The sequence below is a fragment of the Helicoverpa armigera genome, chromosome 27 (genome assembly GCF_030705265.1).
Source record: "Helicoverpa armigera isolate CAAS_96S chromosome 27, ASM3070526v1, whole genome shotgun sequence".
Lineage (NCBI taxonomy): Eukaryota > Metazoa > Arthropoda > Insecta > Lepidoptera > Noctuidae > Helicoverpa > Helicoverpa armigera.
Window position 1 is genome coordinate 1,090,377 of NC_087146.1, and position 18,610 is coordinate 1,108,986.

General features: G+C 35.1%; 1 protein-coding gene across 1 annotated transcript in view; it reads right to left on the minus strand.

Annotated features, from left to right (window-relative positions):
* Positions 1–6,780: 6,780 nt before the first annotated feature.
* The window catches only part of LOC126055565 (homeobox protein Hox-D5), a 30,301-nt gene continuing 18,471 nt past the window's right edge, over positions 6,781–18,610 (minus strand). The window contains exons 4-5 of the mRNA XM_049845345.2: positions 10,111–10,268; positions 6,781–8,980 (exon numbers count right to left, since the gene is read on the minus strand). Of these exons, the coding sequence (XP_049701302.2) occupies positions 8,660–8,980; positions 10,111–10,268 (479 nt within the window). The 3' untranslated portion in view covers positions 6,781–8,659. The remainder of the gene's footprint in view (positions 8,981–10,110; positions 10,269–18,610) is intronic.

Consider the following 18,610-nt stretch of genomic DNA (forward strand, 5'->3'; position numbering starts at 1 on the left):
ACAACGCGCGCCGCTGACACTGGTCTGTTGTCTATGCAGATGGTGGAACGATGAGCCACCCGAACTCACCGCCCACAGACCGACGCCTACGGTGGCCGGGAGTCGTCTCTCGACCCTTGGCGCCCGTGGTGTCTTCCTGGTCCACTACAGCGGCTGGGATGAGAGTTGCTACTCGCAGTCGCTCCGCCGTCTCCTTCTCGAGCATGACTGCTTCGCAGAAGGAGGCGACGGCTTCCCATTCCCTCTAGCTCCGGACCATGGCTTGAACCAGGGGAGCGCGAAAGGTCGCCGCTGCTTATTGCCTCGACGACAACACGGCGGTACCCTTCCCAGGCAGTGCACACCTGGACTGTGTGCTCCACCGTTTCCTCAAAGCTGGCCGCATGGTAGTGAAGTAAAAGCCCTTGCTCAGTAAGGTCATAGAATAGGTAAAATAAGCATTATCTACATTTGTACCTAGTATGAGCTGACAGCTATAAGGAAAAACAAAATAACCGAATGAATACAATTTGTTTAGATTTTATAAATTAAGATGAGAAAGAAGATTTGTATCTAACCTAGAGATAGTTAAGGACACACAAGTTCACTTTCCTAAAAAACAGCAACTTTAACATTCTTACACTACGTAATGTATGCAATATTACATTATATTCAGGCTACATAACAAAGATTTGACGTTAAATGAACAATTGCTATATTTTATCAGAAGAACGTAAAAACCGGTAAATTACCGGTTTCTTATTATTTTTACCGGTAATTTAAAACTCGCAAAAATGGGCGATTTACCGGTAAAAACGAAACCGGTTAACCGGTATTGCATGCCCTAATTTCCATAGACATAATATTAGTAAACAGGACTGCGCACCTATACCCAAAAAACGAGCCGAGTGAAACAGTTAGTACCGAGGCTGTTTGTCCCTTTCTAATAGGGTGACTATGAGATTAAGCTATGTGAGACTAATCCGAATTTGCTAAGATTATTAAACACAGATTGGTATTGAAGTTTTAACTTACTCAGTTTGTGACCTTAAGATACTAATATCTGCTTTTAAAAATTAGCAGGAATTAGCCGTATAAAAGCAGGGAGATTCGAAGTGAAGACTGATTTGTCTGTATTTTTGCTTCACATATAGACTGCTAAGCCATTTATGTCGCCTTCCTTCATTTTTTGGGAAGCTATAACAATAGTACAACAGTTTTAAAATCCATCACCCATATTTTGACTCATTACAAGAATTCATGGGCACCCTAGTTGTTTGATTTACGATAATGTTAATATTAGCTAACCTGTGGAACGATATACTGCAACCCCCATAGGATTCACTTTTACAAGTATAAACGCAACACTTTTTCACTATTTTAATAGTTTAAATTGATTTAATACAAAAAATATAAACAAAATTTTAAATGCTGATTACGCGCCAAGAATGTTCAGGGTTACCGCTAGAAAATAAAAAAAAGCAAAATAAAAATTTATGTTGTTTATGTTTTAATAATAAATACGAATAAATCAATGCGATTGTTATTAATTTGTTGACTTACAATTGTTAAAATAAGATAAAAATATAAGTGATTTAATTGTTTTTTGGGAAGACAAAACTTTTGATCACAACATTTTTTTATGCTGGCAAGGTGTTAGAAAGAGACAAACAGCCTCCGTTCGAACTATCCCTCTCGGCTCGGATTTGCCTCTGTGTATTATGCAACCAATTTAGTACCTTATTGCATAAGAATAGAGTTCATTTTCGTAAATATATATTTTGAGCGTGCGCAATCTTGTTTAGTAATATTATATCTATGGGTGAAACATACCATAGTTAAGTGAAGTGTGAATGTTGAATGCCGGGAACACTGGATACAGCCCGTTGTACGTGATAGTCTTAGTGTGGACTAGCTGTGACTGCGTTTATTTTTCTGGAGGGAATAAGTTCAACAGTACAAAAATAAAGGATGATATACATGCGTTATTAGGCAATAACAGCCGGGTACACTATCATAAAGTTGAGCAATGCAACGATCGGAGTTTCATAACGAGTTCCTTAGTGTTTTGAAAGGTTCCTACCTACGTTAAAAGCGTCATTTGTACTTTGATAGTTGTTACGGGTAGTCAGAATCCTGAATGCCTGTAGAGTAGTAACATATCAGGTTACTCGGATCACTGGGTTGAGAAGGTAAGTAGGCGGTCGATCCAAGTAAAATAAGGGTACTCAGTTGCATTCAGTCCGACGGGAAGCCAACTCCAATATAGTTCGGGAAAGAAGCTAGGCAGATGAATGAAACAAAACTTGTTTATTTTTCTTACTTAACAAAATTAGGACAAAAATAAAATACTATCGTAACAATAAGTCCATTCCACATTATTCTAGTCGCACCGCAAACGGGCAATCAGCGAGCGATCGCCAACACGACAACACCCCTCCCCCCGCCCCCGCTCCTTGATTCCAAATTCAATTTGCACCAATCAACGGCCGCCGTCTTCCCGCCTTCGAGCTACGTGACGAGCTGTTGTTTTTTTAAAAATATCGTCCGTATTGTCTTTGATTGTTTGCGGTTGGTGTAATGTCTTTTGTTTTTGGGAGACTGTTTTTTTTTGGACATCGGGGTTTTTGGGAAATTATTTTGTGGGATGGGAAAATGATTTTTGGAGATGGTTGATGAATAAGCTGTTGTAGATTTAATATTCGTTGTATATCTCTGTCTAAGTTTACTAAAGGGGTCCCTATTTTTTTTATTTGTACCCATCTTAAAAGCTTCGAAACTACTGAACTGATTAATTGTTAAAAAATCTACAAGTATCGTGACTTTTAGCACAATTATTATAACTAAACTTGTCTAAAATCAAAAGATCTTTTAGGCAAACAAAGCGTTTATTGCGAAATGAAAATCTCATTCAGCAGCCGGTAATTTTCGTGAAAAATCCGCCATTTTCCTTCAGAAAACTGATCGTGCGAGTTAATGATGTCCTTTTAAGCGTAAGGGCGGCAGGGAGATAGAGACCAAATTGTTTGCAAATATGAAAGTTCTGTTAAAATATGGCCACGTAGAAAGTTGATGCTTTTTGCTGTGGACTTAGAGATTTTGATACATAATGTTTATAGGTCGTAATTAAACTTCAAAAATTACACAACCCCTTAAAAAGCTAAACAGCTAAGCCGAGTATAAAAGAAAACCAAAAATAAAAGCAATAAAGATATAATAGCGGAAAAGCCGTCTTCAAAATTAGTTAAATCTATGTAATTGTTTGAGAAATACTATGCTGAAATCCGTAATGAAATAGGTTCAACCAAAAGTGAGGTAATCGCGCAAAACATACATACAAGTCATACATACAAGTCATACTGAGAACCTTCTTTGGGCTTAGGCTTAGGGCTCCTCTAGGCTAAAGAAGAGCCTTTTGACTTTTTTTTACTTTTTTATTTCATCATCACCAGCAAAAAAAAAATCATTCTGTCAAATAACACAAATGTCAAAAATGCGCGGGCTTATTTCCCCGAAAAAAAAAACAAACTGTCAAATAAGTCAATGTCAAAAATACGCGGCAACGGGAACTGAAATCGGCCATCGCCGGCGGGGTGTCGTTACAATACCAAATATCAAATATTGATATTCTCTCCATTTTGTATTCCGATTGAATTTGTTGATACTGTGAGTATTTGCGCTTCTACTTGCTACCTACAGTTTTGCGACTGTCAGCGTTGTTTGGTGTTGAAGATCTGTGGGTAGGTACCATAGATTATTTTAGGTAGAAGATAATTTAGACCATAGAAAAGTAAGATTAAGAATATCATAAATGTGGAAAGAAAGTTTGTTCCTAATAATCACGCTCTAACGACTGAATGGATTGTAATGAAACTAAGCTAAGTTATTATAACTTTTAAATGAGAATTACCTATCTAAAACAGGCTATTTTTGGATTTAGGAGCTGGAGGTAGCAAATGCAGAAATCGAGGGAAACCGCTTTCGGAAACTAGTTTTAAAGACTTCCCCAAGAATGGCCGCAATGGCAATTGCCCTATTTAACACTTAGTTATAAGAAGTAACATTTAAAGATACTACAAATAATACTAATCCGAGTCACGGCACTTATTTAATCAATTTCAAAAAATGGAGGAAATCCGAAATACATGTCATTACTGATTGGACCTTCAAGAAAACTCTTGGAACTTCTGTTCTACTACAAATCGTACATAAGTATTTTACAATTTACATACATAATGTTATAATCTATAACATTTAAGAATACCATAGACAATAAAAATGGCGTCTGAAGTTATCGACGCGGGTATCGGTGGCTGCAAACAGCGGTAAGTTGTTTAAACAAAAGTCATCAATCACTGCAGACACGCCCAGGAGACGAGCTTATAGTCCGGACACACAAGTTTCTATGAAAATATGGTTTACTAGCAGTTTTCCCGAAGTTTCACAAAAAAATTGCCTATTTTTTACTTACAAGGCAATTTATGGCGTAGCATGCTACGAATTTGCTACGCTTATGCTACGCGCTACGGACTGCGTATATTTTGTTGATTTAGCTTAAATCACTGGATCAATTTTTTTTGTCTTTTCAGTTTCTTAGTTTTGAATTTTCAAGTTTCTGTATTTATATTTTCATATTTTAAATAAGAGATTTTCTGTGTGTTTCGCGTTTTAATTTGGCACTACATGTTTAGTATTTTAATTTGATACATACAAAAAAATTTGTTCGCTGGCCTGGGGACTATAGACGATTCACCGCCAACTTGTATTTTTTTTTAATCGAAATGAAAACAATTTTCTTTTTTTTTTATAGATATACAGGTTTTTTTTAGTTGTCTAGTTCTAGCGAAGCTTTTAGTAGGTCTTCCTTTAGTTAAAATTGAAAAAAAATACACAAAAAAATATCCCATGAACTTCTCACAAACCCAACACTATGAATACAGCCCGGTATCCATAACAGGCACAGAGCGAGACGCCACTACCCCCCCTCAGACGAGCTCGGCATACAGAGAGGCTCAGTTTTTCCACACCAATTTATGCTGCCAACATCACTTCAGAATATAGGGGGAGTATGTTATGAGGAAAATGTTGGATAGTCCTGTGTTTTATTTTACCCAACTGTGCTGTATAGGAGAATTATGTGTTTATCGGTATGTGTATGTAACATGAAGTACATGGAAGTGCCATAACGGCAAATCGCCTAAAAAGTAGCGTGTTTAAGTAAACGAGGATGAGTTACATTAAAACGTAATTAAAAAAATATCTAGCTGTTATTTTTTTTTATCGTGATGGAACTATATTTAACTAGCCGTGTTCCCGCGGTTTCACCCGCGTCCCGTGGTAACTACTGCCCGTACCGGGATAAAATATAGCCTATGTTACTCGTGGATAATGTAGCTTTCGAATGGTGAAAGAATTTTTAAAAACGGTCCAGTGGTTTTTGAGCCTATTCATTACAACCAAACAAACAAAGTTTTCCTCTTTATGATATTAGTATAGATAGTATAGATGGGTAATTAAAGTAACATGTTTTATTCACCCTTCCATTTTCCCTTTAAACATGGTGAAAGTTATAACTTACGGTGTATGTAGGCAGTTTTGCCCACGTCCCAAGGTATCTTGATAAAAAGTAGCTTTTAATTATTTTGAATGAAATAATATATAGGTAACTTTTCTGCATGTTTCGCATACCCATGTAACAGTTTTACATTAGTTTTACTTATTTAAATTACACCATTTTCAACTTCTAACCCACAGAATTTCCCCAACAGAAATATCCTTATTTTTCCACCCAATACCTAGTCACCCTACACCCCTCCCCCCGCCCCCGTCGGCTTAATTTACTGATGTAAGCGAACCGTTACCAGTCGCATGTTATTTAACTGTTTCTACTGGTAGCAGTAGTTTGTTTGTCTGTATGTATGTATGTATAGCTGTTTGTAGGTTGTTTGTAGTGTCTTGGTGGTAGTTGTAGGTCAATGTAGTTTCTTGATCGAGGTGAGAATATTACATAGTATTGTTTGAACACTTTTTACAAAAGCAAATTTTCGGTCGTTTTGCATTCAGTGTCAAGTGGATGTAGTATGTTTATTTCAGTCGGTTATTTATGTATGATCTGTCTAATCTTTTTCAACTATGTTAGGGCAGCTTCCAATCTAACGGGATGTCGCTGAGTACCAGTGTTTAACAAGGAGCGACTGCCTATCTGACCTTCGAAACCGAGTTTCCTGGGCAACCAAATACCTGCCGGTAATATTGGTCAGACTTTCTGGCTTCTGTCTACTCGTAGCGGAGGGTAACGATATTCAATAATGAAGTACCTTCCGAAATACTGAGGAACTTTTTATGATCGATAGGCTACCCAATCACGGACTGACGACACTAAGTGTTGCTTAACCCCTTGATACGTATATAAAGTAAAACACCCTGGTAGATTTCAATACATAGAGGTTCTTTTTCTTCTGTTTACCATATTCATACAAACCAATACTGTTGCTTCATGATGGGGTGGCGAATTCCATATTCTTTTGAATCGCTGGTGAAAAGTAGGTAATAGGAAGAGTTGACGGGATAAAAATATTCTGAACTAGCTGTTTTCCCGCGATTTCACCCTCGTCCCATGGGAACTTTTTCTCGTATCCGAACAAAGTATAGCATATATTACTCGGAGATAATTTGACATAGGGCCAGTAGTATATAGTAGCCGCCCATTGGTCAAATCGAACATTTGACAACTGAAAATGGTTCGGTTGTCGTTAAAGTTAGATGGTGCAACTCACGGTAAAATAGAAATAAAACGTCAACTTCCAACATATCAACTATATCTTTATTTATAATTTGCATATATAATAATTTATTACGATTATCATCTTATTATGGTACACGACTCCATGTAGAAACGTAATTTACACCTTATTGTTAATTATTATATTAATTAAATGCTATTCATGTCATTGGTTATAGTTATCTTAAAGCTAATTACAATTTTAACTTAAATTATGTGGCTATGGTCATACTGTTTATTATTTTCACTGGTTTTTCATAATTAAGCAATTTGTTTGCAAAATTTTATCAAAATCTGCGTTGGCGTATTCGAGATAAACATAAATATAAAAGTTACTAAATATAATTATTAACTAGCGTTTCTTTGCGGTATAACACACACGGAACTTCTTCCCGTACTAGGATGACCTATGTTACTCGGGAGCCTATGTTACTCGGGAAGAGTGTACATAGCTTTACAAAAGTGAAAGAATTTTTCAAATCGGTTCTGTAGTTTTAAAGCCTTAAGGGTACAAATAAACAATAAAGTTTCTTCTTTATTATATATTAGTATAGATAATATAGTATATTGCACTTTATCAGTATGACCATATTATATCTTATAATAAACTACAGCTAAGTATATAATTACATTTTTACAAAATTCGGTAAAAGTTAGTAACTTAAAAGAATAATACTGGTTTCAAAGATGTCTCATGTTTTGTTAGTACATATATATTAATTTAAAAAATCAATTATATTAAATAATAGCTACTTAAACTCAATACTGACTTGATTCTTATAATAATAATCTTGTAAAAAAATAAATTACCAAATAAATCATTCGTCTTGTCTTTTTTCTAATATGAATAAAAAGAACAAAATGATCTAGGATTCTAATCCAAGCTTCATTTCAGTATGTTAATGGCAGAAAACTCTTTTAAACTAAATAAATAATATTTACCAATCATTAATTTGTATACTTTTGGCAAGCATCAGTCCATATATTAATCATAAAAATATATAAGCTGATCTAATAAATAAATCGTAATAACTTGACAATTATGAAATGTCAAATTGTTGACATAAAAAGCTTGCTTGACAAATTCTGGCACCCAACGTGGGACACATTTTTTAAGCAAATTTTTATTTGAATTTGAAATAACAATAGAATAGACATATATTTATGTATTGTTCCTATGTATGTAAAATAAATGACTTTGACAAATAAAAAATGTCAAAAATTAATCCCTAATAGGTATGTTTATGTGCGCATAAAATTATTATTTACACAATTAATTCATTAATTTAACAATAAATGTAGAAATATACACTATTCTTGACTAGGAAATGTATTCTAACTTAGTTTTATTTAACTATAGTATACGTTTTTACCATTCTTGTTTTTAACGCGAAATTAAATGTCACTCTATTTTGAGCAGGAAAAGTCATCCTTTCAAAAAGCCAAAAAATCTGATTTGTACCTATAATATTTGAAGGGGAGGACCAAAGAAACTATGGATGGATAGTGTGTAAGTCGACATGGCTAGAAAGAATGTTACTTGTGAGATGACGGCAGACAGAAGAGTATGGAAGGAGAAAACATGCTGTGCTGACTACAAATAAAAATTGGGATAGAAGGAGGATGAAGATGAGACCCAACAAAAACCTGTTTAAATCACATTACTACTCAAGAATATGGGAGGCTAAGTGGCTGTCAAAACTACTTATATTTAGTAGCTGTATCTGTGATAAAAAATCAAAATAGAGTGACATTCAAAAATTCGAGTAAGTATAGCCTCTAGTACCAACGCCTTAACCTTACTGGTTTAGGAGATAATTAAAAACAAACAAATATAAAACAAATTGTCCATTTACCTTAGAAACCTAACGAATAAAAAACCTAAAAGTTAATTTACTCTCATACTACATAAGGCCTAAACATATCCATAGGACGTGCGCCATCTTGGTTCATAACAACCAAACCACGCCTATTTTCCAAATTAGAATTAAAATTTGCAGCAGCCATCGCTCTTTCTCTTTCTAGCGCGATAATTCTGTCCCTGTCTAACATAGGTTTGACAGCTGTCAAATCTCCCGCCATTGGCGTTTTTTCTTGTTCGGTTTGCAATTCTTTGGGTTTTTTGTCCTCAGTCTGTGGTGGTTCTTTGTTTTTCGAGTCTTGTTGAGCCTTTTTTGAACGTTTCCATTTCATTCTTCGGTTTTGGAACCAGATTTTTACCTGTGGACAAAAATGTATAGTTTTAAAAATCTATGATTAAGAAAACACTGCATTTTCTTTTTAGGAGTATATTAAAGCCTAATGGCGTCGAAGGTCGATTTCAGCCACGGCGGCTGCTCTCATGTAAGGAGATCAGCCAGCTGCTTAGGACATATTATAGTGCACACGCATTTGCGCAGACTAGAGATTAGAGAGATCAGTCGCAGGGTCGCATGAACGTGCTCTCCGATGCACAGGTGAAAGAATCACCAACTTCCAGACTACGGTCTGCTTTGCGAAAGATCCTCAAGCCCACAAATCGAATCCGAAACCTCAAGCACTGCTTTAGATTTAACACGAATCACATACTATAAAAACCGACGTCTTTTTTTACACCCCACTTTACTGCCATATTTCTACCCCTTACACCATAAAACCATATAGCTTTACAAATCCTAACAGGTGTAAATATCGTATAAATGTCTAAGAGCCACCCCTGGGGTGTGAGATTAATCTTAAAACCTTTGCAAGCCGTAACGTTTACGATTCTACCCTTGTAATCTTGACATACATTTGTAAGCATAAACCCGCCATGTTGACATGTGTTCGCGCCAAAATAAATGTCAAAATTTGTGAGGTTGTGTGAGTTTGTAAAGCGTGTGTGTAGTTTTTATTGGTATAGAAATGTTTATGCTGTATGTAAGTATGAAATTAGCTAATCATTATATTTTTTTGTATTTTTAGGGCACTAGTGTAAATACACTAGTGCCCTAAATATACTATATTATTTCAAGTAGGCCTATAAAAGTAGTCGCCATTCCGAGGGAACGTTCCGCATCCGAATAACAGGCATATCTTAATCTCCAAGCTTTTGCTTCGACCAATTTTGCATGAAATCGTATCTATAAACAAACTCGCTTTCGCATTAATGCTTACCATACTATAGCTAAAAGTTTAAATTTTCATTTAAACATGTTTATTTCAGAAACCACTTGTCCGATTTGAAAAATTCTTTCAGTTTTTGACAGCCCATTTACCAAAGTAGGCTATAGGCCGCTTCCTAACCCTACACATAATGTACTTCCTACGGGACACAGGTGACAAACTACCTTAAAATATTATTCAAGACAAAGATAGTAAGCAACTCTTACCTGAGTTTCCGTGAGCATCAAACTAGTAGCCACTTCAAACCGCTTCGGCCTGGAGAGGTACTTGTTCATGCGGAACTGCTTCTCCAACTCCAAGAGTTGCTGCGACGTGAAGGCTGTGCGGGGTCTCCGGGTCTTGCCGAGGAGAGCGTGGGGGGCACCTGGGGGGGAGAGTGATGTGGTTAGATATGTAGTAATATTACAGGCTTCTTATCGATTGCGGATTGACCTGCAGGTTTGCTCACCTAATAAGGTACTATCACCTAAAGCTAAAAGTTTAAGTCCGCCATTGTAATTTGTAGTGCAAAGATATTAAGTAACTAAATAATAATTCCTCGTGTCCGAGTTTACTAAGCTAAAGGACCGTTTTGAAAATCCATATCTTTGTTATGATCTAATAATTGATAATTGTTTAAGTGGAAACAATTTCAAAGCAATATAAAAATTTCAGGAGCGCTATTTCTGTGATTACATAAAAAGTTTCAAATACAAAAGTGTCAAAGTCATTTTTTTTTTATTTTTTTCTTAGCCCTTATTGTCCCACTGCTGGGCAAAGGCCTCCCCATTTTGTTTCCACACCTCTCGATCCTTAGAGTGCTGCCACCAGTCAGGGTTGTAGGCGTCCAGATCGTCACGCCACCTCTTCCGGGGCCTACCACGTCTGCGGTGGCCATCCTGTGGTATCCACTGAGCAACAATATTGGCCCACCTGTCTGGATGCATTCGGCTGACGTGCCCAGCCCAGTCCCATTTTAATTTTGCTGTTTTTTGGCCCACAACATTGTCAAAGTCATACGTATCATTAAAACTTATAACAAACTTTGTGAATCAGACTTATATCAGCTAAAACATATCCAATTAGACCAACTACAAACAGCAATAAAACAAATCTATTCAGCAACAATTTAATTAATCAAATGACAAACACCATTCCACTTAACGCTATTTATTTATCTAACGTTAATATAACTAATTTATCGCATCAAAGTCCGCCGCTAAGCTTATAAAAATGATAATTAACAATTACTGCGTTGAACGGAACATTTGGCGTTGTTTGTCCAACGATAATGTCATGAACGCATCTGTCAAATTTTGGCGGGAAACGCCATGTTTTTTCTCTGTTTGACAATTGTATTATTTTTATTGTATGTTTGTTTTTGATGGGGGGTAAGGATTAGTGGTGGTAGTACCACTCTAACACTTAGTGGTATTAATAATATAGAATATTGAACAATATTTTTGGATTCTCTGCAATAAAAATGCATTGCAAAGTGCATTTTGGTCTATGCGTGGAAATATTTCTTGCTTATTGTCCACTTAAAGAATATAAATGATAAAAAGTAAAAATATAGAAATGGCTAAAGATTGGAAGAAAAATATATTCCCGACGGAAAAATACAATTTCTCCACCACCTAAACGCAGACTGGTGGAAAATGCATTAGGCGTTAGGTCCGCCATTGTTCAATGTGCAAAAGTACCTATTAAATAAATAAATAAAATGACTATCTAACAAAAATAGCAGAAAATCATAAGATATTCAGAAAACCATTTTATATCAATTTGAGTCCACTATGTTTTTAATACTCAGAACCAAAAACAACCCGTAAACTTTTTCTCCCACACAAAGGGCAAAAGTCAACACTCATACATCCAAAATTAAACCTTTCAATAACTTATAAATGCATTAAACTTACATGTAGGTACAGAAAATAAATAGAAAATCGTGCTCAAGTGTCGATTTTATAAATAAATAAATACTTAGGCTTGTTGGCCGTACGTGACTTTCCTGTGCCCAGTTACGGCTTGAACTTTTAAAATATTGGTCCCATCCTGTCAAATATGTTTGCTTTAATATAATAAAGATATAACGAGTTCGTTTATTTGTTATTTGTTTATAATTGGAATTGTAAATTGCCTTTAATTTATTGGTATGGTAACGGTGATTCTCAAATCATCATCTGTCGAGCCTTTTCCCAACTATGTTGGGACCGGTTTCCAGTCTAAATGCATGCAGCTGAGTACCAGTGTTTTATAAGGAACAACTGCCTATCTGACCTCCTCAACCTAGTTACCCGGGCAACTCAATACCCCTTGGTAAGACTGTTTTCCAGACTTTCTGGCTTCTGACCACTAGTATCTAAGAAACATCAATATATAATATATATTAAAAAAAACTGAGGGTTTTTCTTTTTTGTTGTCTGGGTAACCGGGTTGAGGAGGTCAGATAGGCAGTCGCTCCTTGTAAAGCACTGGCACTCAGCTGAATCCGGTTAGACTAGCAGCCGACCCCAACATAGTTGGGAAAAGACTAAGCAGATGATGATGATGAATTCAAACATAAGCACGTTGTATTTCTATATATAGATATACATAGGTATATTTTTATTGAAATTTAAATAATTACATAGGTGTGTAAGTATCTAAGTCTGAACTTGCCATACTTTTACGTTTGATGCCGAATTTAATAGAATCAGCTATTAGTAAGTACCAATACCTTAGTTTTATTTGTCTCAAAAACCGTGAGTAATATCGACCAATGCACAGCAAGAGTCTAGTATTGAATGTATTAAATAAATCCGTATATTTTATCCCCCGACTTCCCCTACGACTTGGGTTATTTATGTCAAAAGTTAGGTTAGTACGAACGGATAGTGGCTCTACTTTGTTTAGGGGTATTTGTAGCTATTTGATTCGTGTGGTTTCGTCTGCTATCCGAGGGTATAACTGCTTATATAGATGGCTTATAACCTGCTTGGTTAAATGGGATAGGAAAGATAAGAAAAATAAGATTTTTTAACAGCGGACTTAATGCTACTGAGATTAGCACGCACAACCAAATGCACTTTTCATTTACAATTTATAATAGGTACTTGCTCTCTAGAACTGTTCGGGATAAAATGTAACCCATAGCTTTTAAAATATACTAACTTACTACGGATGAAAAGCAGCCTAAGAAATTGCCTTTCTCGATAAATAGGCTACCTATCCAACAGATATTTCAAATCAGACAAGATATTCCTAAGATTAGCGCATTTGACCAAACAAACTCTTCAGCTTTGTAAGTACAGTCAACTTCAGGTCAGTGGTAACAGTTTTATAGGAAAATCGTACTTATTACTATTGAGTTAAGGTGCATGACAGTTACCACTGATGTGCAGTCTACTGTACCTATAGATACCGCTTCTAAACAAACAGGTATGGTTGAATAATACTTGCATATTTAATTAATGGCTGTCGATGGATATGCAAATATGGTAATTATCGTGTAGGTTGACTTTAAGCTATGATAATCATAATTTGATTCAGGTAAACGAACTTTGATTTTCAATGACATACTTAAATCAGTTATAAAATCATTACTTGTGTTAATCTATGAAGTTGAAGAGTTTGTTAATAAGTATAAATGCGCTTTTCTTAGGAACTAATGGGTCGTTTTGAAAGAATTAATCTTTCAGTGTTAGATAGCCTATTTTTTATTTGGGCTATAGGATATTAAGCTACTTTTTATCTGTGTGCGCGACGTAGTTTCCACGGGACGGGAGAAACCTTTGGCAGAAGCTACTCGTATAATACAATTGATATTCAAGATCTTTCATAATCAATGTATTCTTATCATCATCTCCCGAGCGTTTTCCCAACTATGTTGGGGTAGGCTTCCAGTCTAACTGGATTCAGCTGAGTAACAGGAGCGACTGCTTATCTGACCTCCTCAACCCAAGTTACCCGGGCAACCCAATACCTACCCCTTGGTTACAATTTATTCTTATACAAAACACATTTTAATCTACGTTACCAAATAAGTCACAACTTTTTAAAATCCAAAACAAAACAAATCCTTATAAATATCGTAAGTAGAGCAACTTGCCCAGTGCATCGTACTCTATGGGAGATTTATAGAGGTTTTCCAACGACTACCATGTTCCAATCTACGTAAGGAGGTTACATTTATTCTCTATGGTAAAACGGCTGTCGTTTGTACGGAAAATTGTGCTTTTTGTAAGCAATTTGGGTGATTTTTTGGTCAAAATGTGGTTACAAATTACGGGAAATTATAACAAATGCTTAAGCATATTATTTTGTTCAAGATCATCCAGATTTATAAACGTACAAAGAAAAAATAGTTTAGAAAGCTTTCTCACTCCTAAACCAATTAAATAAAATATTTTTGAGACAATTTGGGGCCTATTTTTCAATCATCAGTTAAATTCTTTCTGAGGAATAAATATAGAAGACTAGCTTTTGCCCGCAACTTCGTTCGCGTGGAATAGTGACTACCAGCAGATTTTTGATTTGACCAATAGATGGCGCTATATGTCCGGAATAATTTTAATTTGTATTTTTTTTTGTAATAAAAACTATCCTATGTCCTTTCTCAAGTTTCAAACTATGTCTGTACCAAATTTCACACAAATCGGTTCAGTAGTTTAGGCGTGAAGAAAAGACAGACAGACAGACAGACAGACAGACAGACAGACAGAGTTACTTTCGCATTTATAATATTAGTTTGGATATATATTTTGAGTACAAAAGGTGACAAAATTCAAAACTCTTCAAAAAAAGTTATTTGGCGATTTAAAAATCAGATCTTAATAAAGCAGAGATGAAGTTAAGATTATCGAATGAATTTTGACCAGTTGACAGGTGTCAGATTTCAAGGGAGAATTTCCGTTGTTTGTTATGACTGACACTTATATGGTGTTCTAATTCTCACACATTTTTGTTCTATTCACTTTGTATGAAAAAAAATATTTTACGTAGGAATTATTGTTTGTGCTTTTTGCTAATCAACATGTATTTATTAACCAGTATCTTAACGTTTTTAATTTTATAATGTGATAGGTATGACACACCCGATACCTAATGTATGAAATCTAGAAATATTACGGTTTTTTCTTTTAACATAACACACATTTCTTAACCATACTACACAAACATATAGGTACCTACTAAGTATACTTATTCCCCAAATCCCATAGTGCAAGCTAAATTGTGAATCGTACACAATAGAGTTAAGTCGCTCTACAGAGCGTAAGACGGCAATCAACTAATTTAATTCTCGCCCTCCGAAACGGCTGAACACATATACATGTATATATAAGCTATATATCTCTTGTGTCAACAGTTGTGATAAAAGGGGACTTGGTTTTGAAATATTATCGTGCTTTTTTTAGCCGACTTCAGAAAAAAGTAGTTGCTGTAGGACACATAGGAGAAGTTTTAATATTGAAGTCGTTCTATTTTTTTGTTTATTAGTTTTTTGAGCATTTTTGTGTAGAATTAAGAACTAAATTATGTGGGTAAGCTTAAGTATTCTTCGGAAATAATAGATAAATAAAAATAAAGAACCAGAAATAATTTGTTATTAATAAACATGCACCAAAACACTAAATATGCACTATCAAAATATCATTTGCTATTAGCAATCAAGTTATTTTTCAGTGGTTTCACGACTTTTCAACTTCCGACGGCTTAAATATAATCCACAGAAAAAACGACCACTTATTTTTAAGTCTCCCTATGTAACATTTAAGTCCCGTATACCTACAACAAATCAATCAAATCATTTATTTCATTTAGGCCTGTACAAGCACTTATGAACGTCATAAATTATAAATAAGGTTGATTCTAGTTGCCTAGCCTACTCCAAAAGTAGCTTCAAAAGAAACTCCATAGTTACTCTTTTTAAAACATACCTAATGGGTATTACATTTGGTATTTAGTGCTTACAATATTTTAAGGGTTGACTCTGAGAAAGATATACAATGCAAGTTGGACTAGGAATTAATTGATTAATTTTACATCAGTCAACAGTCAAAATCATAACCATTCTTCCATAACCGACTAAACACTCACTAAGAACAATTTTGATCACCAAACTTAACTATCCCACTAGACCACTTTGCCATTTCGCACTCAAAACCCCATAACATATGAATGAATTGTACCACTTTATTTTTATGGGGCAACCCCATTGAACCATGGGGTGAACATATCGACACGTGGATGGCTTGTACACCATAATACGGTGCTAAATTGATCCTATTATGGTGTTTTTTGGCACTTTTGGGGTGTAAAAAAGTGTTGGTGATAGATATTTTTTTATTGGTGTTTCGTAAGGTTGTGCGTATTTTTTAAATGATTATAAGTACAGATTATTTAATCTAAGTATCTGCCTAGAAATAAAGATCTTTTTAGTATATTAATATTATAAAGCAGAAAAAAATATTTTTTGCGGTTTTACTACGATTCCGTCTGGATTATTTCGCGTACTTGGATGAAAATTAGCTTATAAACTTACTCAATAAATAGGCTATCTAGCACTGAAATAATTTTTCAAATCGGTCCAGTAATTCATGAGATTAGCGCGTTGAATCAAACTATTCAGCTTTATCATTTAAGTAAGTAGGTATAGATTTTTCTTTACTTATTTATATGCATTTTTGTGCCCCAATCGAGAAAGAGAAATTAATGCATATTTTATTCCTAAATCTAATTACCCTTAACACCCCCAATTAAAAATAAACGGAGCAATAAATAAAATTAATTGGTACAAACTATTCATATGTCACCACCTAATTAACATTCACACTTCTATTTCTAAAGACATAAGGTTCAAATTCGCTAAGCAATATGTTCATACCACAATCCCCTAACATACAGAAAGGAATTTTGACACTTATATTGTACGTCTTAAGGTTGATTTTCAAATGTCAGGTTTACAAAGAGGGTCTACATATAGGGTGATTACAAACAGTTATCAACAATAGTTAGTTTTATTTGTTTATTTTGTAACAAATGGTGATATTTAGATAGTTGTTAAGCTGGTGATTAGTGAATTTGTATCGTGTTGAATTTTAAATTTGTTATTGGGGTGATTTAATTTTAATTCCTCCATGTTAAATTGGTGGGTCCCGGCTGTCATTTGAACATCTTTGGCAGCCGTTATTCAGAAGCTAGAAAGTCTGACAACCAGTCTTACCTAGGTGTATCTAGTAATAAGGAGTTTATTATATCCTTGCCCGGGTAACTGGTTTGAGGAGGTAAAATAGGCAGTCGCTCCTTGTAAAACACTGATACTTAGCTGCATTTAGTTAGACTGGTAGCCGACGCCAATATAGTTATAGGATCTGGTAATTAGTGAGGAGTCCATAACGGTAATTAGAGAGGATTTTTTTTTGTAAATGCTCCGAAATGACTGAAAATTGAAAATTGTTGTGAAGCCATACAATCCCCGGCTAACTTTATCCTTGTACGGGAAGTAGTTTCCATGGGACGCGTATGAAACCAATAGCAAATTGACAATATTAAAAGCTCTACCTCTAGTAATCTTAATATTTTATATTCTCCATATTTATACAGGTTATGATTAATAATGATACCTCAAAATCCAAAACCACCCTTTCAAATCCCCATAAAAAAAACGAAAGTACCCCAAAAAACCCAATAAAACAATAAACGTACAACCATGATGAGAAAATCAAGTGAAAACCAACGATTGTCCTCGCGAGTTCTGCGCATGCGCGTGCAGACCACGCCTGGAGACTGCCCCTTATGTTCAATCCTATGTGAGCTTCTTAAATTAGGAATAAGTAGGGGAAAAGGTTGGGGGTTTAAAGTATGGGGATTAGTAATTAGTGATAGATATTATAAAATGTGAAAATTGTAAGTGCGCTAAGCTGAAAATAAAATTTATTTGTTTAAGGTTCTCTTCATTTTTTTTTGCATATTATGTATTTGGATAGCGAAATTTTTTTAGGATTCCTTTTGTGTAGTTAAGGATGCCAAATTACGTACATATGAACGTATTTTTACCGCCCCTTTCTATATGATTGCTGCTTGGAGTACCTACAGTATCTTCTTTGTTTAACAATTGGTCTCTTCATTTGAAAGTCTTCACGGTCAAGGCTTGCTATTTACCTAAGTGAAAAGATTTCAGGAATCTGCTCTTAAGATTCAGACGCAAGCCATTGGAAACTACTATGTAGGTAGCTGTCTGTAGGTAGTTAATAACAAGGTTTCATAAACCCTCGTGTACGTTTATGAATTACTTCTTTCTGCTTGCATTATTAGTATTTGCTTAATTTAGTGCTAAGAAAAACAAAACAAATAAACAATTCATTAATACTCCACTGTCACTATTTATAGCTTACGGCCATTTTACGGCGTTTCTGCGAGTGCGTTCAAGCAAACAAACGATTTCTTCACCTTTATATTATTCTAGTATAGATATAAAATATAAAAGATGTATCTGTCTATTTGCCCTTGAAATACACTAGAAGAGTCACCGACATCAAAAACTGGTATCAAATAAAATCCCAACCAAAACTGCCTTTAAATCAGTATAAGTTAAGAAATCAGTATAAAATCAAGTTAAATATGCAAGAGTAGCCCTCACGGTGGCGGTGATCAAAGGACCCGCCTAAATAGATTCTTTACTAAAACTGTGAATTTTACCCGACTCCCGACGGGTTTGCGTAGTGATGTACAAATGTCGATATGTTA